The 25,465-nt window shown below is 41.2% G+C and overlaps 1 protein-coding gene across 4 annotated transcripts in view; it reads right to left on the bottom strand.

Moving 5' to 3' along the window:
* ESRP1 (epithelial splicing regulatory protein 1) overlaps positions 1–25,465 on the bottom strand; it is a 39,213-nt gene that overhangs the window by 10,123 nt on the left and 3,625 nt on the right. For 2 of the 4 annotated variants that reach the window (XM_076329402.1, XM_076329403.1), the window contains exons 4-14: positions 24,763–24,877; positions 16,094–16,192; positions 15,935–15,989; positions 13,997–14,107; positions 13,774–13,906; positions 13,648–13,690; positions 11,867–12,168; positions 10,116–10,334; positions 7,903–8,101; positions 5,837–6,005; positions 1,206–1,271 (exon numbers count right to left, since the gene is read on the bottom strand). In XM_076329402.1, coding sequence (XP_076185517.1) covers positions 1,206–1,271; positions 5,837–6,005; positions 7,903–8,101; positions 10,116–10,334; positions 11,867–12,168; positions 13,648–13,690; positions 13,774–13,906; positions 13,997–14,107; positions 15,935–15,989; positions 16,094–16,192; positions 24,763–24,877 — 1,511 coding nt within the window. The remainder of the gene's footprint in view (positions 1–1,205; positions 1,272–5,836; positions 6,006–7,902; positions 8,102–10,115; positions 10,335–11,866; positions 12,169–13,647; positions 13,691–13,773; positions 13,907–13,996; positions 14,108–15,934; positions 15,990–16,093; positions 16,193–24,762; positions 24,878–25,465) is intronic. The other 2 variants (XM_076329404.1, XM_076329405.1) reach the window with 2 other exon arrangements.

Raw genomic sequence — 25,465 nt, forward strand, 5'->3', positions numbered from 1 at the left:
CATCCCCCCTGCCTGTCCTTCCAAAGAGCCTGTATCCCTCCACCCCAACACTCCAGTCATAGGAGCCATCCCACCACATCTCCGTGATGCCAATAAGGTCGTAGCCCTGCAGGCGTGTGCACGTCTCCAACTCCTCTTGTTTATTCCCCATGCTATGTGAGTTTGCATAGAGGCATTTAAGTTGGGCCCCCGATGAAGCTGTCTCACTGGCTGGAGTTCCTTTGTGCTGCTCTTCAGGCGCTCTCCTGCTGACCTGTGATCCTTCTCCAGGCTCTGGGCATCTATTGCTGGCCCTGGCATCAAACTGGTAGGAGTGGGATGGATCGAGGTCTCCTACCCAGCATCTCTAGTTTAAAGCCCTCTTCAAATAATGTGCATGTATATACAAGCTTGCGGCATAATGCCTACATCGTTCATTGCTGGAAAGCAGCCCAAAAGCAGGAGGAAACGCAGCTTCAGTATTAAGCTTTTTTAGAAGTGGTTCATACAAAGTTTGAGAGAGGCAAAGCTAGTAAATTTTGTGGTATAATTACCAAAGTTGAAAGTTTTAACATGGTAGTTTGTTCACAAAAACTAACAAGACATGCTATTAGCAAAAGTATTTATATAACCAGAATAATTTTTTTTCCAAGACTGGAATGTTTATCCATATTTAAAGAAAGAAAGGCCATATAACTTGACAAATAGCAGAAGTATGAGTGCTAAATCATCAGGTCATCTGTTAATTAAATAGAAACATTTAGATCCCCACAACTGCTGTTTTATCATGGACAAATATCACAGACTGTTCTCAACAGGGAAGGCTTTTTTTTTAAATAAAACAAGTTTTCAGCTCTAAGGAGCCTTACTCCAAGCTCAATCCAACTCTACCCCTGGAAACACCAAAAGCTCCTTTGGTACAGATGCCATCCCCACATTTAACCAGATAACCAGCTGTCCACTCAACACATACCTAACGAGTCTGCCTACCACAAGCAGCTTCCAGCTGCCTAAGTTAATGGTCAACAAGCAGCAATGGGAACAGAGCCAGAAGCACTTGCTGCCACAGAAGACTGCAATGGTCTGCCCTGAGTAGTGTTGGGACTTTCAACACAACCCTGTAGAGGGCTGCTGCTGAGTAAAGAGAAGCATCCAGAAACATATCTTTGCACCCTGGATAACCTGAGATCACCTGGCTATCACTGTGAATGTTTAAAAAAAGCTACCTGCATGGATGACACACATGCCTTGAGGCACGACAGGAGGATCTTCTCTCCCACCACTGAACTGTGCTGTAAATAAGCAAAAGGAAAAACTATACTCAAACTGATCTCTGCAGCTAGCTTGCACGATGTTGTAATATCAATTAATCCCTCATACTAATCCTAATGTTTTACTAGATAGCAAAGTCAGGAGGTGACAGTTAGAGCTGCTAACTGAACATTAAATCATTCAGTATATTAAGCGAACAAAAGGAACTGGGATCTGTAAGTAGAAAAACCTACACCAGCATCCGTGGTGGCATTTTGTATGGTGGGTTGAGTAAGTCTTGGACGCTGCTACCAGCAACAACATTTTTACAGGCTTATCAACTTTGAAGAAAGGTGGTTTGTTTTTTTTAACTTTAAATAATTTTACTATCCCAATACCCAGATACCTATTGATCAGAGCATTACCATTCTGCTGCTTTTCAGACACCATGGTAGTTTTCCTAATTAAAACCTACAAGTGAAGAGATAATGACAGCCTATGGAGGCATGCAACAATTCGTCTTCTCTGCTAATGCACTCCTTCTCCAATGAAATACAGTAGTAGTTAAAGGCATCCCTGCTGTTCTAATCCTTGGCAAACTACCTTTACTTAGAAAAGTGAATCATTAAGGCTTCCCCTCAGAAACAATCATTCTGGTGACAAGTTTGTGCCATTAACTAAAGAGTTGAGTTTATTTTGACAAATCTGTGATGAAGACCGGCTTGCCATGAGCAAGGGTAGGTAACGAAGAGTCCCAGATTCTGCCACTTGATGTAAATACATGAACTCCATTTGCTGGACAGCAACTAAAAGCCACCAGCAGGCTTTTATGCTCAGTGAGCCCATTCACTGAGGATGTGATCTCATGCAATACAAGCTGACATACCTATTATAAAAATAAAAAAAAAAAGAAAAAGAGTACTACAGTCTAAGAGCTGTGGTCCAGAGTGTTGCTATGATGCTATGAGTACAACTAAGCTGATGAAGAGGTTTTGTTTCTGGCTGCTGCTGGTCTCCATCTGTGACAGATCTCCCAGGCTAAATACACATATGGTTGTTTCCTAACCCAGTTCTGTCAAGTGATGCTGGTTAGCCAGACACACAGATATGCAAATAAAGCTGCTGGCAGCAGCTCCGAATGATATCACTCCTAATCCAGCCCACTTATTCCTAGTTTTACCAGTTTAAACTGGTTGTAACTTAATTGTGCTTCAATATGGATCTAAGCAATGACCAAGGTTAGAAAAAAGCCTCACTTGCTGTCTATGATGGCCCTTATGGAGGATCTGATCCATCATGGAGAACAAGTAAGGCTTTTTTCTAACCTTGGTCATTTTGTTTTTATACATACACACTTTTTATGTATGTTGCATATGTATGTATATAATAAAAATACTTTTACAAGTTGATTAGTGTATAATGAGAAAAGACATACCTAATCCATAGCAGGAAGAGGCACAAGCAGACAGATGACGACACTAACAAATTACCCTGCATTTCCTTGTGCAGCCAAGTGTCAGAATCATGCCTTTGACTACCACATTAAAAGACCTTTTAATTCAAATCACTCCAATGGAGAGAGCTGTACATACACTGACACAACAGGGAGATAACCCAAACTTAGCTGCTATTAGACTAGCACAGTTAAATACAACTACAAACACATTGGAAAAGACCCATGCTCACAAGCAGTACCAGTATCTCAAGACAAATACTACTTCAAAGATGCAAACAAACATGTTCAGCTACCTACCTTGGTTCAATAGCGTAAGAGTTTACCATAGGACACAGAACATAAGAACACTCTTCCAGTTATTTTGAGTTCAAGGACTTCCTGAGCCAGATGTGGTTTCTGTGTATTCACTAACTCACAATGAACTTCCTGCCCTTGAGTTTATCCAGTTTGTTTGAACCCACATCAGTTTTTAGCTTCCACATCATTTTTTGGCTACAAGTCCCACCAGCATACTACCCACTGAGTAAGAAGCTCCTCTTTCCACTTCACTATTCAAAATATTGGTGGGGAAAAAAAAAAGAACAAAGTTTACATGTGGTCCTGCAATTATGGATTTTGACAGAAACTTTTAAGTAGTGCCTTTAAAACCTCAGAAGCGATTAAAGTGGCATTAGAACTGAATAAATACAGTAAGATATAACTTCATTTTAAAACTACAAATCCCATAGCAGTAACTTTCAAGTTTGTGTATGGTAGAAGTTTCTAAAGGACATGTTAGCAGTTGCCAAGTAGTGCAGTTATTCATTACTACATTTCAATGTACATACATATAGCAACTAGTACACCTATTTATCCAGGATTAGATAAGGAAAGAAACCCCTCCCTCCCATGAATCCTATTGTTCTTTTTCTCAAAAGCCTGGGATGAGACAGAGACCACTGATTTGCTGTCAGAACATGTTGCCAGATGTAATTACAAGCTGAACAGAGATATCAAAGACTGACAGATCCCGAATAACTTGCTCTCCCTCCTTTTCCCTAGGAGTTCACTAAAGCTGTTTTAATAGCATAGAAGGCATCCATTTCTTCACACCATCAGGTTTCATCACCAAAGCTAGAAGAGCATTAAGAAGAGTCTGAGAGTTTCAGGGATTTCTAATAGATACTGAAGACCTTCTAATAGATACCAAAGCAATGCCTCCCTCCCCCCCACAATCTAGGTTGATTACCGTACAGAGAATGGAATTGGCTGTTATAAAGCAACTTGACCTTGCAAAACACAAGCAGTAGAACCTTTTGGCAGCAGGTCAAAGAAACTTTCCTTATTTCCATAAGTATTCACTAGTTAGATTTATGAACCATTGTCTGATCATTAGCCACCAGGTCTGTATTGCTTTTCCATGTACATGCATTTAAATGCACCACTTAGTACAGAGGATACCCCATTCTTTCCTGCTGCACATACTTAACATGTTTTGAACTAAATTTCAGAACCAGAAAACTCCATTTAAGAAAGTTCTGATTGCTACGTGAAAAGGATCCAATTATTTATTGCATCTTTTACAAAGCACGAGAACTTGCCTGGAAAGCAATAAAGCTTACTTTTTTTTTTAGAAAAAAAAAACCCCAAAATACCAGCTACAAAGGATCACTACTTCTATTAGAGTATATGCTATTTGTCTGCAGATCAAACATTTACTCTGGATGGAAAAGCAATATCCAAACACCAGCTCTCACAAAATGGAAAGAAGCCAAGTTGACTCAAAAAATTTTACTTTTTTTTTTTAAAGAGGGAGGTACTTGTAATTGGCACAGAAGCTACCTAGGTATGGTTTGCTAAGAATAGGATACAACTGTCAGTTAGACAAGAACATAAAAGGGATATTTTGGGACTTGGGATTGATCAGTCTGTAACCACCATATATGCCCACAGACCAAGCAGCCAGTGACGGGACTCATGTGGGACCCCATTCAGTGAGACATCTCTGTAGGGCCTGACACTTAGCCTGCAGTGGCCAGTCTATTATCACTTTAAGCAGCACAACATTTCAAGGTCACTACAAACTATTACTGCTACTGTGTTCTCATGACATATAGAACTATGAAGAAACTTGTTTTATATTGCCAGTGCAAGTTTGGAATTTTATTTTTCTTGATCTTACATTAAAGAAGCTGAGTTTGGTAACATTATCATAACCATAAGACAGACATGAAGGCATTATAGAAATTAATTCATGAGTGAAGAAACATTTTAATAAAAAAAAAACAAAACCAGGCAGCTCACAGACATATTGGTTAGTGTAAAGTAATAAGAAAACCTTTGGTATCTTACAGGCACTAGAGAGTCCATATTGCTCAACAACTTCATAAGCAGCTATTTGGACCCTTCTCCAGAGATAAAAAGCACTGGTCATAATCTAATAGAATACTTGAGTTCTTTAGCAGGTTTCCTGACAGACAAGGAATGGTTTATGGCTTGCAGGGAACATGGCTCTTTCCAAGGCCTCATGACTGCAGAGGATAAGTGGTATCAAGAGTTTTAGTTCTGTAGAAGATAGCTAGTATATCCAGAACAGCCAAAAGCCCTTCGTGAGATGTGTTTATGAGGTCAGGAAGAATATATGCCTCTATATGCTTTACATATGCATTCAATACATGTATGCTTCAATGCAGTACTTTTATAAATAAGTAAACAGAGTTTTCACCAAAAAGGTCAAAAGTCACTCTATTACAAAAACAAAGAGGCAGAATTTCAGCAGAATTTGTCAGGGCAGACCCCAATCCACCCTTTCTAAGAAAGGGCCAATGGCTTCTTTATGGACATGGAAAGGAGTACTGCACACACCAATTCCCACTGAGGGCACAACAATACAAACTAACAAGTTTAAGAGGCATGTTAGGTAAAAAAACCAAAACAAAATCCCACTGTAGCTGTGTGAGTTATGTTTTTAAAAAAAAAAAAAGTCATCACTACCTGAAATACTCTAAAACTTGGGAAATCCCTAGATATCCTGAAATTGTTTCCCTGAACAAGATACTGAACAAGTTGTTCTTGGTAGCACAAGCATGGCAGACAATGTTCTTTTGTGAGCTTTGTGCATTTGCTGCAAAAAGACTTCTTTGTTCCTGCTTGGTTTCTCCTCTGCTTTACCTGGGGTAGTATGCTGTGTAGTTCATGAAGAGCTGAGCCCCAGCAGGGTAGTATGCTGTGGAGGGCTGGAGCGTTCGTGGGTTCAGGAGCACAGATGGCTGATACAGAGCAGCTTCTGTTGGCACAACTGCAGCAGGAGCTGGAAAGGAGTAGGAAGGGGGTGAAAGGCCTAAAGGATACAAATGGAAAATAGATTAGGACCTTTTAAATTCCAGCATATATATGGTCTTCGTTAGCCGAACAACTCTGCAGTAAGTAAAGAGCCTTCACAAGCTTCTCATTCTCTTGCTCATGACAGAAAATAAATCTGAGCCACCAACATGGGCTTGACTACAAGTGTTGTGCCCACCCTCCCCCAGTCAAAAGCAAAGTCAGTAATACACAAAAAGCCACCTGTTGCTCTGGGAATAGGGTCTCTTTCTGAAGAGGAGGCCAGTTTTTCTTGTCTAGGCTCAGATTTTAATGAAGTCTCCAATCAAGAAGTATGAGACTTCTCCACTGTAAGAAGGAAACTTCAGTGCCTAAGATCTGCCTAACATTCCCCTTTTCATCCTGACACTGTCTATCCCCCCAACAGTGCAGTTCATTAATTGAAGACAGAGGAGTGGGAAAAGCCATGGCTTTGCAGCTTCAAGTGTTAACACTCCGTTAAAAAAAAAAATAAAATTGCACTTGGTGTTTCAGCAAGGTGAGGCCTTAAATGTGAATTTACTTTTTTTTTTAACCCTCATGTATGAGAGTTCACCCTCCTCCTTTGCCACTCTTTTCCTTTTCTTCCTTCTTCCCCACCCCAGTACCATAAAGTGAATGTATAAAAGCTTTAGATAACCCTGCGTAACAAAAATAGAAGCTTACTTTAAAGTGACAGTCAACATCTCGCCACACTGTGGGATAGGGCAGTGACAGAGCAGAAAGGGCTTATCTGAGGAATACATCACTGGCATTTGTAGCTGGAAATGGGAACACTGCCACCTAAGAGTTCCGAAAGTTTGGGACTCTGCTGAAGAACCTGTCCTAGGAGCTCTCCGGAGAAGCTTCCAAGCCCTGTCTAGAACAGCTGTTACATAGGACTACATACTGTAGATCCCTGCTCAGAAGGATACTTGCATTGAGCGGGGGGGAAGCTAGTCACCTAGAAAACTGATCTCCTAAGGATTAACTGAAGGTCTACTCACACTCAAAAGGAACCACACCCAAGAAGTTTGCTGCCATATTGGCAGCTCTGACTAGGATTTAGACAATACTTCTTTAAAAAGCCACCAACAACAATAACACATTTGCATAGAGAGAGAGAAAGCTCCTATTTGACTACCTTGCCATTTATGATCTTGGAAGCAAAAGTTATTTTTCCCATAGGTTCAGTTTTATACGGTATGTATGCTTAATAAGTTCACCCTTAAGCTCTTAAAGCATTTCCCCCAAACTCTTGTCTAAAGTCCACATTCATCTTAATAACTCTGAGGAGCATAATTTTACATTAAATACAGTGTCTGCAATTCTCTGAGGCCAAAGCTATGTGTATTTTACTCCCACACAGGCAATCTCAATTCTGTACAAACAACAAAAAGCAAAGGAAGACTTCAGTCAGTAGGAGTTCAATAGGCAGAACACTTGTGGCTAAGTCCCAAAGGAGAACATTACCACTTATTTCATAAATTAAGTTTTGGAAGTGAAGGGGGAAGGGCTTTTACTTGACATGTTCACCATAATGAAAAATGTAAATACAAGTCAGTTTAAATGGGAAACTGTTCTTTAAGCTCTAGGCAGGGCTTACAAATTAGTTTTCAGAGTCATGGCTCACCCTGGCTAAGTTAAGTTTCAGAAGGGGAGGGGAAGTTTGCCACTGGAAAAGCAAGAGTAATTTTAAAGTAGTTCTTCAGTCATAGTAATTCACAACCAAAGGGAAAAATAATGACTGCAAGCTGCTGACGATTTAAGATGAAAAGACCTTATTTTAATACCCCCATCTGACACTCCTTTCCAAGAACCAGAATCAGTCAAGAAAGCAGCTCCAACACCTACCCGCACATAGTGTAGAGTATTGGCAAGACCCATGCAAAACTTACATGGTAACTTACATGGTGGCGGGGACAAGCCATTTCGATTTAAAGTGCCCCCCATTAATACAAAGTTCATCTCCTCAGCAGAACATTGAAAGACTTCAACATATCTGTCCTTCATAGTCTTCTTATGACACTTCTGTGCAGCCAGAAAAGCTCGGTCTGCAGATTTCATCTGAATAAAAGCATCTCCCGATGGACGTCCCTACAAACAAGGCAGACAAAAAGAAATGTTTCTGGAGCTCCCATGAAGTAGCAGCATGGCAATAATTTGTGTTGTTGAAAGCAGTCTCTTCAGCTATAAATATATTCATCTCCAAAGTCAAGTACACTCAGTCACCCCTAGCATCCATCAGCATGTTTAAGCTCTCTTCCCTAAAGTTTCCCCTCTATGGCTGGGGAATCCTAGTCTACCCACTGCATCATATGTGCATTCTTCCAACTTGAGCTAACTTGATTGTATTTATTTACCTGTTTCAATTAAGCTACATTGTAACTGGAGCCATGTTACATCTACATTTAAAAAAATAAGGACACCTATGGGAAAGACTACAATTCAGGGGTACTTTGGTAAGAGCAGGTCTCAAAGCACATATTTAGTAAGAAAGCAGAATTGGAAGATCTAATCCACATTTATTAACTGTGATTTTTAAAATTCAAGGATAAATACAGTCAAGTGCCAAATATTAAATGATTTTTTTAAAAAAATTATTTTGTTAAGGCCAACATGGGCTGGGATATTTTAGAAGGGTACTAGCCTAAGGCTTGGTATGAGCTTGTGGAGAAAAAAATGACATCCTTATATACAGCTATGAGTGGGATACGCAACTGGGAGGAGTCATTTTAGCCACATGCAACTGCTGACTTGAAGTAGCCAAAACTAGAGGTAGAGACCTGAAGCCAGCTCTAACTTAAGTTCTGGGCCAGTTCTAGTTTTGGAGGGAAGAACAACTTTATCACCATCCTTTACACAGTTGTTCATGATCAGAGGGTTGAAACCAGGAATGGCGGAAGCAGGGAGAGCATGCAGAAAGATAAAAATCTAGTAGTCAGACAAAAGCAGTATGGGGGGGGGGGCGGGGGGCGAAATCTGACAGCTTTAGGCAGGGGTGGCAGACAGCCCACACACCAGTTTCTTCCTCCAGGTTCTTTTGTTACCGCTGGCAAGGGCTGATACTACTGTAAACCATTACTTGTGCTTTAACATCTGCATGTTTTCTTAGCCTCTCCTAGCCCCGCACATTCCTTATAGTTTTTCAGCCTTAGCTAGATCAAGTCCTCACAGACACAGGAATCTCTTTAGTTATTCCAGAGGTACTGGAATAACTATAGTCTCTTCTCCCTCCCCATGCCCCTGAAACACAGAAGCCCTACTCCAGGACAAGATAGTATTTTGTAGTTTCAGCTTAGGCTTAGTATCAACCAAAACAATTTTAGAAGAACCGTTTTTATACCACAATAATCAGTGTAGTCAGCGCAACCACTCAGGGCATCTCCATAGTTAGAGGAGCTGCCATCTCCTCCCCCTAAAGTCACAAGACTATGCAGATAAAGGTGATCACAACAATGCACAATCCTTTGTCTAAAAAGTTTTGGTAGAAACTGCTTCCAGAAAACAATGGCAAAGATGTGACTGTTTACACATGTCAATGAGCTGTTAATCTTGGTGCTTAGCTGTGTGTTTAAAGAAAGCAACCACACAGTTCAGGAAACCTGAAACTTCAGCTGCTGACTTATGCCATAGGAAATCCTGTCTCTAAAAGGCCGTAGTCACATTTGTCCTCAATATACCTGAGGCACATTGTTCAGCAAGGCAGGGGAAAACCACTCCTTTGAGAGCTAGCTTTGCCCACACTTTTGTTTTGAAGATAATCCTTGCCTGGTACAAGAGGAATTATGCATGCTGTTGAGTAGGACTCTTCAGTTCAATCCCCCTACAGTGCAGGATCACAGCTGCTGCTCTGGGAGCACCAACCCCTCCAAGACTGTGGCTCAGCTTTAGGCACATGGGTCTCAGTAACAGAAACCACTCTACAGCAAATGCAGCAGCAGGGTTCAAAGAAGCTAGCCCATTTATTGCCAAGTACACTTTTAGAGGAGAGCTGGAGGCCAATTAATGCCATTAGTGTCAATCCCAAAGGTGCTTCCCTATTGATATCAGAAGGACTATGTTCCCAGGCAGTTGGCACAGACTGGCTAGAAACATGTCGCCTACCAACCTGGTGATTTAGTACCATGTGAACTCCATGGGTCCGAATATCTGTAGAAAACTCCCCCAAGAACTCCAGGATGTCCTCTATAGTAGCAGCATAGGGAAGACCACGCAAACGTATGCAGTCTCTGACATTAGTGGGAGGCACAAATTGTTGAGGTAATACTGGAAGAATAGGAGGTGTCGGAAGAGGAATGAGAGGTGTAGAAGAATACCTGTTCAGCACCTGTGCAAAACAGAAAAACAGAGGTTACAGAAAGCCTCCTTACTCATTCTTCAACTCAGAGGAACTGAATGTAACACCAATGCCATGTGTTTTCACTCTGTGCAGTTTTTTAAGAAACAAGTGAGCTAGATTCTGGGCTTAAACCACAGCAGCGGTGCTTAGAATTCAGATGTTTTAAAGTAAATCTTTGGATCATTCTTTCTTGAAAAACATAATTTTGTTTTGGAGAATTTACTGGAACTGTTATGCAACCCTCAGAAGACCTCTTAGAACACGAAACCTGTACTACTACAGTATTTTTATTGGGAAAATATCCCAAAGCATTCTACCATCTAGAGTCATGGTTGCACATCTACCCAAAAATATCTCCTCTGCAAAACTTGAGGAGAGTCTGGGAACTAGAAGCATATTTCACTACCGAACAGCCCTGACTTGAGATGCAATAGTCCATCAAGTAACGTAGGCGGTGTTACTGAGTCACAGTATCTGTAACAGAGTCATGCCTTGAGATTTCTTGTTACTAATTTTAACAGTAAAAACCCTGCCTGGTCAAGAGTTCACTGACTATTCAATCACTACCCTTTAACTTTCTGAGCAAGATTAACATTCATTTACATTTATACCGGTTTCAGAAGGTTTTGCTAAACAAAAACTTATGAGAGCACTTGAGAAAAATACAGTGACAAGAGTAAGTGTTGCAGCTATGCCTTTCTCATCATCAGTATCACCCTTCAAATGAGGCACTGAAATCTCTACATATTTGGGAGATCAGAGCTGTGCTATTGCTTGGTTACAATGACATGGTTATTGGTTGGCCATAATTTGCATCATAGACGAAACCTTTTAGAATCATGTTCAGACCTCAACTGAAGCTCTGCAAATCTTTGGAGACATACATACACAATCCTTTCAGCCCTACTTCCTTTCCCCGACAGTATAACTGCAATTAATGGTCCATCAAGCCATGTTAGTGCAAGAGGGGGCACTCTTCAGACCCAGGTTCACAAAGTCCTACCACCCTCTGCTAGGTAGCTAGTGCTGGCAGAAGATGGCTGAGACCTGCCCTTAGAGGCAATTCATAGGACTCTTCAGATACATTGCTCTGAAGAAGACAACTACATCAACAGGCTCTGTTTTTCTGTGCCAGTGACTAAAGATAAGACTTTTAGATCAAGATTTGTTGCTAACACTCCTCCTGAAAGACCATCATTGGACTTAGACAAATTCAGCATCTGTAGTGTAAAGCACTAAACCCACATAAACTTTCCGCTATAACTGCTGTTTGCAAGGCTATTGGAAGCCAAACCCCCAAAGGTTTGTATATGTGATTGAGAATATCCATATACCATAAGATCTTACATTTAGAGGGAGCAAAACCTCATGGAAATTCAGACAGTACTCTTTCCAGTCAAGAGTGAGAGAAGAAAAAAGAAGCTTTCAAGTCATGGCCAAGCAGTATTTGCTTCCACTACTGTATGCTAATGTAGGAGTTTGGATTATAAGAAGCCAATGTTTGTAAGCTTTATACCCACCTGCTGAACTTCCGCTGCAGTGCTCCTGAAGAGCTCAATGTACCTCTTCCCCAGCAAGTCCTTATGCTTTTTCAGTGCATTTTGTGCATATTCCTCACAAGCAAACAACACAAAGGCATCCCCTGTTGGCCTGCTGTCAGGGTACGTGACAAACAGGACTCCCTCCTTTCCTCCTGTTACAGGGCAGTGCTGGCCAAAGAATGTCAGCACTTCTTCTGTTGTTACGTTGAAAGGAAGACCTCGCATCCTGACAATCACTTGGTTTTCTTTCGACAAGAACTGTGCAACCTCGTTGGAAGTGCCTTTAACAAAAAGAAGTACAGAAGCACTAAGTCTAGGCAGCCACATAAAATCATGAGCAAGTCTGCACAGCTACCTCCTTTTCCCCTACAGACAGTTTTTGGGTACATAGAACAACATTTGCCTCCAAAGTCAAGAAAAGATGTCCCACTTTGTTAAACTGGAAATATTGTATAGGAGACTTCCCATTAAAGTCTAACAATGTTACTCCATCATTTGGAAGAGACTCATCCTTATTCAAAGGGAAAATAGAAAATACTTACAATGTTTAGACCCCAAGGAAAGTACAGTCCGTGAATCTCTTGCATGAGCAGTATCTGTGCTACCATGCACCTCGCCTTTCTAACTTATGAATACCTTTGGCATGCTCTGAAGCCACAATATATAGTAACCAAGTACCCAGACCATTGTGCTGGGAAAGAAAGTTGGAAGGGCATATTGAAAACAGCTCAGGAATTTCATCCTGCCTGATAAAACTGTTGAAGTCTGCCAATTCTACTTTCAGTATCTCTAGAAGACCACTGATGCTCATACTTATAACACTACCCTAACCAAAGCTAGCTGCTAACCAACTTCACATCTTAATACGGTCCTTTCACTTACAGCTAGCTCGTTCTGCAAAGAAGCTTGGTGGTGCCAGACATGCACCATTTTTCCCCAGTGTCAGTGTGCAATGTCTCCACCTTGAATAGTATAACTATTACCAAGCCTATCAATTAGCTATTTATTTGACAGCTTAATAGCCTCTCCCACTCTAAAGCCTCAACCTCAGACATCCACTTAGTCATTTACAATCCCTGGACCAAATCTCTGTCAGGAACCAATAAGGACCTTAAGGTAGTATTGTAGATACACAACAGCTTATTGGATCTTAACTCAAATGTTGTATGCTTGCAGTCATAAAGGGGAAGAAAAGAGGCCATGGGAGAATTTGTAGAGCAAGTTTTGTAGCCTTTCAATTCAAGGCTGCAAATATTTCAATATTCCCCTTAAATAAGCATTCCCTCTAAATTCCCCCTTTAGAGGCAAAGATTTGATTTGAAGAAAATCAGTTCCATAAATCCCTTGTCATTTACACTGTGATATCTGTTTGCTTTTATGTGCAAGTCTCCACAGCAACAGCAGTCATATTGCTTTGAAAAACTACTCTGGTTTTGTTTTTCAGCAATCAATAACACTTAGGTTCCTCCAGTTAAGAAGATGGTCTAACAAATTAAATTCATATGCAAGATCACCTTGCCTGATCAAATCCTTATTTGATAGGCTGCTTGAAAGTGGCAAGAATGTGGAAAAGAAAGATGAACAGATAAATCATGAAACGTCTTGGACTGCTGCTAGCAGAGTACATAGTAATCAACACACCAGCCAATTACTCGTTCAAAGAAAGAAAATGAAAGGCCACATCTAACAGGAGCAGTTTACAGCCAAAAGTTACAGATGCTGATGGAACAAACCCTCCCTTCTCACTCCCTAAAAATTACCTCCTGCAATTTTAAGGAAGTCTTCACCTGTTGCCTTGTATACCTAAGGAAAGAAAAGAGAACAAGTGATTGGCATGCTATTCGCACTCCTGTTGAGAAGAGAATTTCAAAGCCAGTGTCACGCACCTCAATGTATCGATTCCCCATGTGATGCTTGTGCCTTTGTAACGCTAGATCTCTATGCTCTTCGCTTACGAACCTCACGAGAGCCTCTCCATTCCTCCTACCTTGGGCATTGAGACAGAGTGCAGCACCTCCCCTGCAGAATTTAAATCAAAAGAGAGATAAAACTCCATGACTGTCACAGACAAGGTACTACAAATGTAGAGGTAAATTCTTAGCTACTAACTTGGCGATATTTAGGCCTTTGAAGAATCTCGCTATGTCCTGGTCAGACGACTGCCACGGCAATCCTCTTGCTCGGATAACAGCATTGTCATCCACAAGTTCCATCTTGCTGCTGCAGGCACAGAAAGAGGAGTAATGCAGAAACGTCTGCCTGTAGTATCTGCCACACACCACCCTCCCTGCTTGTCACCTGTGCTCCAAGGACAGGCTTCTGTCCCTGCTCTGTGTCTCCTGGATGGCACCGCCAGGGCAGTGAGGGCTAAGTGCCACCACCATCCAAAGCCACTGCACATGTCTCTCCTCAGGGAACATCTGCTCTCTTAAGCTGCCCCTTTCCTGCTTCACCACAGTTGCTCCTTGAGCTCTCATCTCTTTGAGCATGTTTCCCATTTACTCCCCACTCCTGACATACCAATGGTTTGTGCCTCTCTATTGTGTGAACAGGGTTACTGGTATAAAATTAAATTTGCTATTCTAATCTTAGCTAAGTGGAAATTGAAGCAGAGCAGTTAAATATAACTGAGGTTAGTGCTTATTATTTGTACTGTGACAGTGTGTAAGAGCCAGTCACAAGCCAAGACCAAATCTGTTCAGGGTTACACTCAGCACAGAGGACTCCCGCCCAAAGGGTTTAGCCTTAACATTGCTTGTTCAGGCCATCACTGTGCTACTAGAGACTAATATAGCTACAGGCTACGTTGGCTGCTTAGCATGGGAATAGCTCAGCCACAGAAAGCCAGGTTTAATTGGTCATTACCACAGTCTCTTTTGTTCTCTTACATGTTAAAAGTGCCATGTAGAACAAAACACTTACAGCTACCCAAGGCTGCCTTTCTGGCTATTGCAAGGACAGATTTTTGCACAGAAGAGACTACGGGATTGATTAAGCAGATGAAGTGCTGTTCAGCAGCAGAGGACTCCCTTGTATAACAGGGCTGTGGTATGCCCTGTTGCAGGAGGATCATGTTTCTCGCTTACATTTTAATTTCTCAGGTGGCCTTTCTGTAGGTGTCTGTCCCAAACTGTCCGTCCCCCCCGCCTCCTAATTCTGTACTTCTCACTATCACAAATAAGATGTGAATCTTCCACCTCATGCCAGGATTTTGTTAGTGAAAGGGAAAAAGCTTAGAACAATGCTAAAACATAACCCCTGACCCAATCTCGCTGGATACTTTCTGCCAATATTGTTGCATTCTTTTCTTGCTTCTTTTGGCTCAGAAGTGTGAGCATCATGTACCATTATGACAGTTCCTTAGTCTGGAAGAGGGAAGTAAGTATTCATGCAAGATGGGAATCTAAATAAGGTCAGTTTAAGACCAGCCTCTTGTGATACTGCAGAGGGAGTATCCAGCAAGCCACTGATAAAAATCTGTATTCGCACAAATAAAAGCATGATTACATTTGAAAAAAACCCAACAACAAAACAGTCATAAAAAACAGATAATGCTTTATGTTTAAAACGTATTTGGGAAGATGGCAATCATCAGAGCTTAAGCAATTTACTGGTAGCACAGTATCTTTATGGAAATGTTTCTTCCCTATAAAAAAAAAATCATTATGTGTATTCAGTAACTGTGAAGCAAATGGCAGAAAAAGAGTTAGTACCAATAGGGTTACTTCTGCAAAAACGCTTATGTTCTTTGTTAATAGCACAGCACACTTAACACCCATTATAAGCACTTATTAGCAGAACCCAGAACTACCAGCAGCTAACAGGCAACACTGAAGGCTAGCAAGACTGTCTTGCATCTGATCATAGAGTATCTGTTCCCTTTCCCACTTAAAGCATCTGATTTATTCCCACAGCAGTGCCAAGATAAATAAAAATAATGGTAACAGCTATTTGCAAATTAGGAATGCAGAGAAGTACAGCTTATTTAAGCAGTATCTTAAAAAAAAAAAGGGGGGGGCACCGCAAGAAGAGGGAGATGGTACTTACCAAGGCCCACTTTCAAATTTGTAGTTCACTCTTTCTGGATCTGAAAATCTGTGATCTATGAAATACAGTACAAGTTATTTTCTTTTTCCTCAGCATACAAGAGAGGCAGAAAAAAAACAAGCAAGCAATATAGAAAATTCGTTCATCACAATCACTTACTGTATGGTTCAGATATTAGTGTTAAAATAATATTCCCCATATCTTCAACTTGAGAGGCTCCGTAGGGAAATGCTGGACTGTTCTTGTCAAGATTTAAATCTTTATGCTGGAGTTAAGTCAATCATCACCAAACAGATTTCTAATTGGCTTCCTGCTAGAGCAACACACTTTCATGTTATCCTTGATGGTAAGTCGCTTCTCAGGGGAAGATTTAATCCATTTTCCTGCTGGAATACATCAGCTGTTCTGCCTTGGCCTCTAACTACTGCCACCTGCGGGAGTGTGAGGTCACTCCAGAAAGTGTCTGGGGACATAAGACCCCATAATAAGGACATATATATTTAATATAGTCATGCATTATGTACATTTGACAGACACACACACTTTTGCATGCGGAAGAGACTGGAGTCCTGTCCTCTTTAATTAAGATCTTCTTTAATCTCTAGGGGAAGATTTGGGGAAGGAGGAGGAGCAAACCATCAACTAGAAGCTCCAGAAATAGGAGGATATACCACATGCTTTCTGAACAAGTAAATCCCAAAGTAGAATAAATATCTTACTTGCCACTTTGACAAAATTCCCAAGTGGCACCTCGTCTAAATGTTGCCTAATAGAAGTTACAGCCTGAGTTTTTTTGCTGTTACACAGAAGCATTTTGAGAATCTGGTAAGAATGCACCAGATATAATTGCAGATAACCAAGAGGCAAAATAGAGTCCCACAACCCATCTCTTCTTCAGTATGAAGGATTTTGGAAGATGATAGCAAGGATAAGCTCTCCTGCCAATAGAGAGCAAGAAGTGTTCTGTCCTAGAAAGACAGGCTGTAGAATGACCAGATAAAATCCCCATGTTCATAAAGGGAGTCTGATTTAAGTTGCACATACCATCTTTTTCACACAATTTTAAGCACAGTTTACTATGGTATCTCTCCTGCTTCCTGTCATATTTGCCCCTCTCTAACACCAAGCTACAGGACTGTAAGATTACTTGCAACTCTACTGCATCATTTATAAAGCCAATTTTTAAAAAGGTCTTTTCTACCCCCACCTCCTTCTTTGACGAGTATAGGGTAAAAAAAAAAAACAACAAGTACAGAACAAGAAGTGAAATTATAAAGCAGCCTGGGAATAGGACTTGCTTTTTTGACTTTTTATCACTTTGCATCAAGACTTTAAAGCAAAAGTGAAAGTTTCTTAAAGAAGACCTATCCTGGCACGGCAGTACAGTAATGCAAGACATTCAAAACAGTCAAATGTACCAATTATTTGCCCACATTCCCCCAAAACTACATTAGACACATTTCAAGTGCTCAAAAGAGTCTGCATTTCGGTGCTCAAAAGTTGCTTCTCAGTCCAAGATAGCAAGGTTCCTCTTAAAAGAAAAAAGTGTTCTCCACATAGAGCTGAGCACATTTTTGAGTTGGCAGATGCCTACATGAAGGGCAGGGAACGGAACAGCAGCTTCTGTTAGAAACAGACACCACACACCAGCTTTGTCCTATCATCTCATCAACAGGGGAGACAGCACAAATTTCATTGTGAAATAAAGTCTTCCCTATTATTTGTGGGATGACTGCAAGTCACTCCTACAAAACAGATTATTTTTTTAAATTGCTTTTGAAGTTTAACTGTTATCTTGTTGTGAGATGAAAAGAATTTCAACTGAATTAATGAACTCCTCTTCCACAGCAAGGAAAGGAAAGCTGCTGTGCCAACACGATACACTTTGAGGCTAATTTGATTTTGAGGCTTTGTTGGTTTTAAGTGTGCACTGGAGTATGGAAGGCAAGAGGATGGTGCTTAGTCTTACAAGAACATTTGAAGTTTAAGTGAATTATCATAGTTTAAAAAAAGAAAACTTAAACCAGCGATTCCCCCCCCTCCAACTACTTGACTAAATACAGTTTGCTAGCCATTGCAGTTACCTTCCCTCCCAGTACCTTCTTTGGAGTAAAATAGTGAGAACATTAAATGGTTTTCTTAAAAACCAAGCTAAAAATCCTGAACAAGCCACATGCAACCACCCCAAAGCACAGCTTAAGAGACGATCAGTATTTATGACAACAAGAAACTTCTTCATTGCAGTATCTCTTCCTAAGCTGCACACTCAAGCTCATCTCCTTCCCTGCCCCCTGGGGAAGGGGGCTTGAAAAGGAAACAAATAATCCACAAACAGACTCCCTTGCAGAGAGGGTACTTAATCAGCACCACACAGATGTTTCTGGGCACCTCATGTATCAGAGCAGGGAGTGCTTCTCCTCCTTTTCCTGACACCCTTCCCCCTGCAGCATCTATGAATTTAAGAGCTCCACACTGCACTTGCGCAGAGACTCTGCTGCCCATCCAGGGAACCAGAAGCTGCTGAAGACACAGGTATTGGAACCCTGGTCTTGCTTGACCATTTTTATGAAGATTTTGGAAATGTTATCTTTCCTCCATCAAAGTCAAGAGAAGTTGGGCAGGAGTTTCAATACCTATTATGGCAGGGGACATGCATACACATGTGCACACACATGTGCTTGGCTGTTAGACTGTGCTGTCAAAACTGAAGAGACATTTCAATATTTCCTTTTTGCAAAGCCAAAGATCCCTACAAGTGATCAGCCACCGGAGAGGAAAATACAGCAGCGTGGAGGAGCTGGGAACTTGAAGCAAGGCTATCACACAAGGAAAAACAAACAGCCTCCCCACCCCACGTTCATTTTCTTCAGAAAACATTTTCATTGAAAATATTGATCAACAGGAGATATAGTGCCTAAAAACGCCCTAATGCCAACAGAATTTGATACCAGGTGTTCAGGCACAGGGAGTCAGTTGTGCCAAGGAACTCTAGATTAATATAAACACAGTGGGAGGGGAGGAAGAAAGTCATCAACATTAGTAGGAGTGAGAAATTGCTCACACCTTTGCCTCTGATTAGCTACAAGCAAGGCTTTTAGGCAAGATTGGAGAAGAAAACTGATAGCTTTCTGCATATGTAAAGGAACATGTTAATAATAACATTAATTAAGTGAAAACCTGAATTCTAATGAACAAGACTCACTACATACAGATGGACTCCTATGAACGGAGGCACTGGAAATTATGGACACTTAGGAAAAAGCTGTTAATGGAATAGTTTTTATAAAGCCCACTCCTTCTTCTGTGAAAGGATAGGAGACCACACGTGTGTTCGTGTACAGTGATATTTAAAGGTTGCCTCTCCTGGGCAATTGGAAAGAGTTGATTGCAGTGAATAAATCCAAGTTCACACTTCAAGAAGTATCAGAAAACACACCTGGCTGTCTAAAGCGACTATATGCAATAGCATGCACACATATGTTCTAAATGAAGCAACGGGCAAAAGACACACCCAAATAACAAGGCAGGATGGGAAACAAGGACCTTCTTAAACTTGCTGTGCAGCTGCAGTACCACCTCCTGCAACACTCAGCAAGTTAGTAAGGAGGGAGCATATTCTGCATCAGAGTTGCCTATATAATATGGGAGAAATTTCTAAGCCATTTAACCATTTCCTCAGATTCATCACCACAGCTTTACCCACTGCCAGTGCTCTCCAAGGCTTCTTCCCTCCCACTGCGTCTTCCATTTCTCAGTCTCAACTCCTTTCTTAACTATGGCAAAAGAAACACTGAACAACCAGCTTAGCTCTGAGATGACATGACACAAACTAGTACTGCAATTGTGTTCTGCACTGATCCTCCTCTCCTTTTGTTCTGTTTTTTAAGTCTCTTCAGGCAGAAGATTACATCTTTTTAAATATTACTTTGCATAAAGATAATCTGATATTATCCAGTTTCTGGGTACTATCACAGGAAATACAAATAGCAATATGCAAGATTCTCAGGTAATACCCAATAATGGGCTTTTTATTGCCAGAGTTAAGTACTATTGGTCATAACTGTGCTCCACATGATTGTTTTCAAGACACACGGGTCAAAAAAAAAACCCCAAACCCAACAAGTTTCCATTTCAGTATCACAGTATCCAGATTGTATCCAGCACATCAAGTAGACTGTTATGAAGTACACCTGCATTTCTACTGACAACACCTAGCAGATACTCCTAGTAAGGAATTATCCTCACAAACCCAGTTCAGAAGTGAGCAAAGCAAACCATGCACTGGAGGAAGCATGAGCTATCTGCCATTTAATGGCTTCTGCACACCCAATCTTGAGGCAAAGGATGAGTCTTCTGCAGACCGAATACAAATAGTCATGCAAGCTTTGTTCACTCCACCCTGAAGGCACTCACAGCAGTGAAAACTGGCTCAGCAAGCTTTGCAAATCAAGAAGTGCAGCAAGTATGGGAGGTACAGACGGTGCAAGAACAACCCTGCTCCTTTTGTATACTTACACATGTTTAAAAAAAGATTTCGACAGACCTGAGTTCCTTTCTCTGCCGGAACATGATCGCTTCTCTCAAGTTTTTTGTTACTCAAAATTTCTCATAATTGTCCTGTCACTAATCTTACACAATACTGACTAAAGAAAGTCTGCCAGAAGACTGTCTCCTACACCAAAAACTGTTTTGAGATTGTAAGTTAGGCAGCAGTAGCACTCAGAGGTAACAGTTACAACTAGTCTCAGTTCTTCCTCTGTTCCTCAAATTCCATGGCATTTTAAACATTTCCTTACCTTGCATTAAAAGAAATCAGTGCCTGTTTATACATGAAATTTAGAATTTTGGGGTGGGGGTTGAGGGGTGGGCAGGGAGGGGGGAAATGTAAAGCTTTCACCTGAGCTCTTGGATTTGGAATGGTTTCATTGCTGTACACAATTTCAAGTAGTTTGCTGAAAGACTAAGTCCCAAAAGTACTTTCTGAAGGAAGAATAACCCAGCCAGTTATTTGGTTTAATATCTCTATCTTTTTCAAGATTGTGCTTGCCTTGTCTGCAAGAAATACATAGCCAAGCACCAGCTATCCAGTATGTTATACACTAGAATATATATCTTGAATGACTGTGCAGTAGGAAATTATTTCCCCTGACTGTTGGGAGGAAGAGTACATTCTCCATTTGCCTGTGATTTGTTGTTTAATCAAATGCTACCCATCAAAATAAAAGCATTTGGAAGATTCCTACTAATTTAAATGACTGTACAATAATACTCAGCTTTCCCCTAACTCTTTCATAGAATCATAGAATAGTTTGGGTTGGAAGGGACCTCTAAAGGACATCTAGTCCAACCCCCCCTTGCAATGAGCAGGGACATCTTCAACTAGATCAGGTTGCTCAGAGCCCCGTCCAACCTGACCTTGAATGGTTCCAGGGATGGGGCATCCACCACCGCTCTGGGCAACCTGTGCCAGTGTTTCACCACCCTCAGCGTAAAAAATTTCTTCCTTCTATCTAGTCTATATCTATCCCCCTTTAGTTTAAAGCCATTCCCCCTTGTCCCGTCGCAAAAGGCCCTGCTAAAAAGTTTGCCACCATCTTTTTTATAAGCCCCCTTTAAGGACTGATAGGCTGCAATAAGGTCTCCCCGAAGCCTTCTCTTCTCTAGGCTGAACAACCCCAACTCTCTCAGCCTTTCTTCATAGGAGAGGTGTTCCATCCCCCTGATCGTTTTTGTGGCCCTCCTCTGGACCTGCTCCAACAGGTCTGTGTCTTTCTTATGCTGAGTGCTCCAGAGCTGGACACAGTACTCCAGGTGGGGTCTCGCCAGAGCAGAGTAGAGGGGCAGAATCCCCTCCCTCGACCTGCTGGCCACGCTTCTTTTGATGCAGCCCAGGAGACAACCAGCCTTCTGGGCTGTGAGCGCACCTTGCTGGCTCATGTCCAGCTTTTCATCCACCAGTACCCCCAAGTCCTTCTCGGCAGGGCTGCTCTCAATCCCTTCATCCCCCAGCCTGGATTGATACCGAAGATTGATACCTGTATTGGTAACGAAGATATTAAACGTCTGGACCCAGTACTAAGCCCCAGAGAACACCACTAGTGACTGGCCTCCAACTGGACTTTGTGCCACTGATCATAACCTGCTGAGCCTGGCAATTCACAGAATCATCATTTCATATCACACAAGTTTCCTCTCACTGATCACAGCCATCTTACACACAGGTAAATGGAGATGTAAGTACATGAAGGGATGTGCCCCCAAATCATTCTACTCCTGCTCCTACCAGTTTGTTAATGCAGGTCTTCTGCATCTCTAGTCCGTACCCTACCCTGAAACTAAACTTCTTTCCCCATCAAATGCTAACGAACCTGGCCTAGTATAGTTTGTGTGGCACAAATCATGAAAGATTCCACTCATGCAGCCCCTTTAGCTGTGGGGTTGAAGATTTGCGCTTTCTAGAAGAATAACAAGAGCTTGGTCAGATTCTGTGCACTAATCTGCAACTTCATTTCAACCTACTCCATTTGTTTTTAATTTGTTTGTGTCCCCCACCCCAGCTTATCCACTTCAAATCCAAGTTACTTTTCATTTAGATATTTTTTAAATACTTAACAGTCTACATAACAGTCTCAGGAGGAAAGTAGCTGTCCCACTTACATGAAGAAGGAAAAAAAAAAATCTCTGCACATAACTGTTTGAACTAGTCTTTAGGCTTAGCACCTGCTTCAACAACTTTTTTTTTTATCATCACAAGCATTACATGCACATCCAGACTCTCCAAATGCAATTAACTTATACAGCTTCTGACACCGAGGAGATTAAGTTGGTACGTTTCAACAAGGTGAGGAGAAAGAAAATTATCATATTTGTCAATAAAAGGAAAACAAAAATTTTACCTTTTTGGTCTCTGCATCCTCCGCCCCCAACACTCTCAAGCAATATAGGGCAGAGACAGTTAATTCCAGCCATGTTGCATAAATATAGCAAGTTTACAAATAAGAGCATCAGCAGTTACAAAACAAGACAAACCATATAAAACTAGAATGAAGTTGTTTAGGTTTATATACCTTAAGAAGCATATCGGATCCAGAATTCAGACTCATGTTGAGAGCGTTTGGACAGACTGACCAAGCCTTTAGGAACTTGGAGGAAATACTACTGGCAACTGCTAAAACCACCCTCAGATTGTATTGACTCTTTAGGGGCTTCCTGACAGTCAGGTAACGCAGGGTGGTCTGCTCCCCTCTCCCAGCTTGCAGGGAGTACACAGTCTGTCACTGCGCCTTAACTGACCAGTGACGCTCCAGGTGGCTACAGTTGTACGACCATTTCCACAGTGGCAAGACATACACCAGACATTCACACGAGGAGAAGGCAAAGGCATGTCTCCAAAACAGCCAAAGTAGCTCATTGTCTTTAACTTCTCCAGCTCATGTCAAAGCATCCCTAAACAGTGTATTAAGGTTTTGACCATAACTAAGTGTCCGTCCTCCAAGCTTCTAGACTATGCAATACAAGCATTTATTTCACTTTTCTACATAAAAATTCACACTCCTACACTAAGTGTGCTGCTTTGCTTCAGAGTAGGGGGAGAAGTGATTTCTGCCCCTTCACTAGGGGAGATTAATCTTAATTTGCAGATGGCAAAGCAGAGCAGACAGCCTCCAGTATTCAACTTTACGGTTAAACACAAAAAATCCACACATACATAGCTATTTTATGCCCTCTGACAGAGGTACAAAGCCCAGGCAATACAAGTCCTGCAGTGAAAAGCCAAAACAATTCAGAAGCCACAGACTCAAAAGTCTGAAAAGTACCAGCTCTTAATGACAACCACTCTATGGACACAATAAGCTAGTCAGAGGAAAAAAGTTATTAAAAACAACAAAAAACCCAATAAGAAATATAAAAAAGAAATACTCTCAAATTCCTTTATCCCTCCTTGCTAGCTAGCTTTTGTGGTCGTTGCTTCAATAGATTGGTAGGGAAGTCAAGTGTTTTCCATGTCCAAGAGTACGTTTGAGACGAGGACCGGAGCCTGCAGCAAGAGGGGAGGCTGCCAGGGAAGCAAGGAGGAAGGCACAGCCAAATCATTCACAGCCCCAGTTTCTGCTCTGGTAATTGTACATGGCATGCAAACAAAACCGAGCTAAGGCTAGTAAAGAGCCAGACAGGACTAGGTTACAAACCACTTAAGACTATTCAGAAAGTAATTTTAGACATCCCTACCACTGAAAGTGGAAACATGTTGCCGACTGCATCTTATTGCCAGCCCAGCCTCACCTTGTAAGGCGTAACATGTACAACTTCCATGAGACTGAATACCACGTGTGCCAACAGCATCCCTGTCTTAGGTTCACTCCTTAATCAAAGATTCACTACAAGTTCACATCAAGAATAACCGTTCCACCTCCTAAAAATTAAGATGGTCTCCCGACATTCACTCTCACCTAAAAATAAAATAAAAATCTAACTGATGCAAAGAACAACCTCACAACTTTAATATTAGGATTCATATCAGCAATTTAAACAAATGTGCCAGTTACACTAAACTGTGAAGTTTAAACTGTGAAGTTTAAAGAGACAAAACTATAAAGGTCGTAAAGAAAACGTACAGAAATCAAGAAGAAATACAGGATTTTCCCCATGGGAGCATGCATCCTCATACGTTTTTATCTTTATCTTTGTAAGAAAGCTCAGTACAGCTCCAAGTCACTCATTAAAGTTATACCACCCCTAAACATGTGTTGCAAGCATTACTCACGCATCTCTGTCCTAAAATTCAGCCAAAGCTGCAACAGCAGTAGACATCATTGTTAAAAGGATACATTCTGTCATGGCCGCAACATCGAGTTTGCTAATGTCAGGTGAGCCCGGGCAACATTTCTTGAACTCTTTCCGCAAGTCAAAAAAGGAGTAGAAGCATTCAGGCAGTAAGACATTCTGTAAAAGGACAAAGTCACTACTGTCAGCTAGGGTGAGTTTAATCTACTTTGTCTTTAGATACCAAACTTTCTAACAATTTCCGTATAATGGGTAGGAAACACAAACAGCCTTTGCTACAGAGAAACTCACATAGCTCTTCTTAGCCACATAAGCATGTTTATAAACTTTTTTGCTTAAGCAGCTTCCTCTTTACGTGGTTTAAAAGAGAGAAATGTGCTTTTTCACTGCCAGAGAAACATCTGCTATTATTACTAGTGCCTCAAATCCAATATATATGTAGGAAAGCAAATGCCTGCTGTTGCAACATTTATCATCAATTCTTGATTCCAATTTTAACTGTAAAAAGCCAGAGGGCACTCAGTTCAGTTTATAGAGCCAAGCAAATTTTGCAAGACTAGCAGAAGACGTTTTGGTTTATAGACAAGGCTGAGTTTTCAGAGAATAGTCACACTTCAAATATTTATTCCCTTAAAAAAAAAACCAACAAAAAAACCCAACTGTGTGCAGATGAGAGTTTGGTATGGTGCAGAGGTTGTCAGCCTATGTGTGGTATCTGCTTTAATAGCAGTGTATGAAGCCAGGAGC

Source organism: Aptenodytes patagonicus, chromosome 2, assembly GCF_965638725.1.
Source record: "Aptenodytes patagonicus chromosome 2, bAptPat1.pri.cur, whole genome shotgun sequence".
Classification (NCBI taxonomy): domain Eukaryota; kingdom Metazoa; phylum Chordata; class Aves; order Sphenisciformes; family Spheniscidae; genus Aptenodytes; species Aptenodytes patagonicus.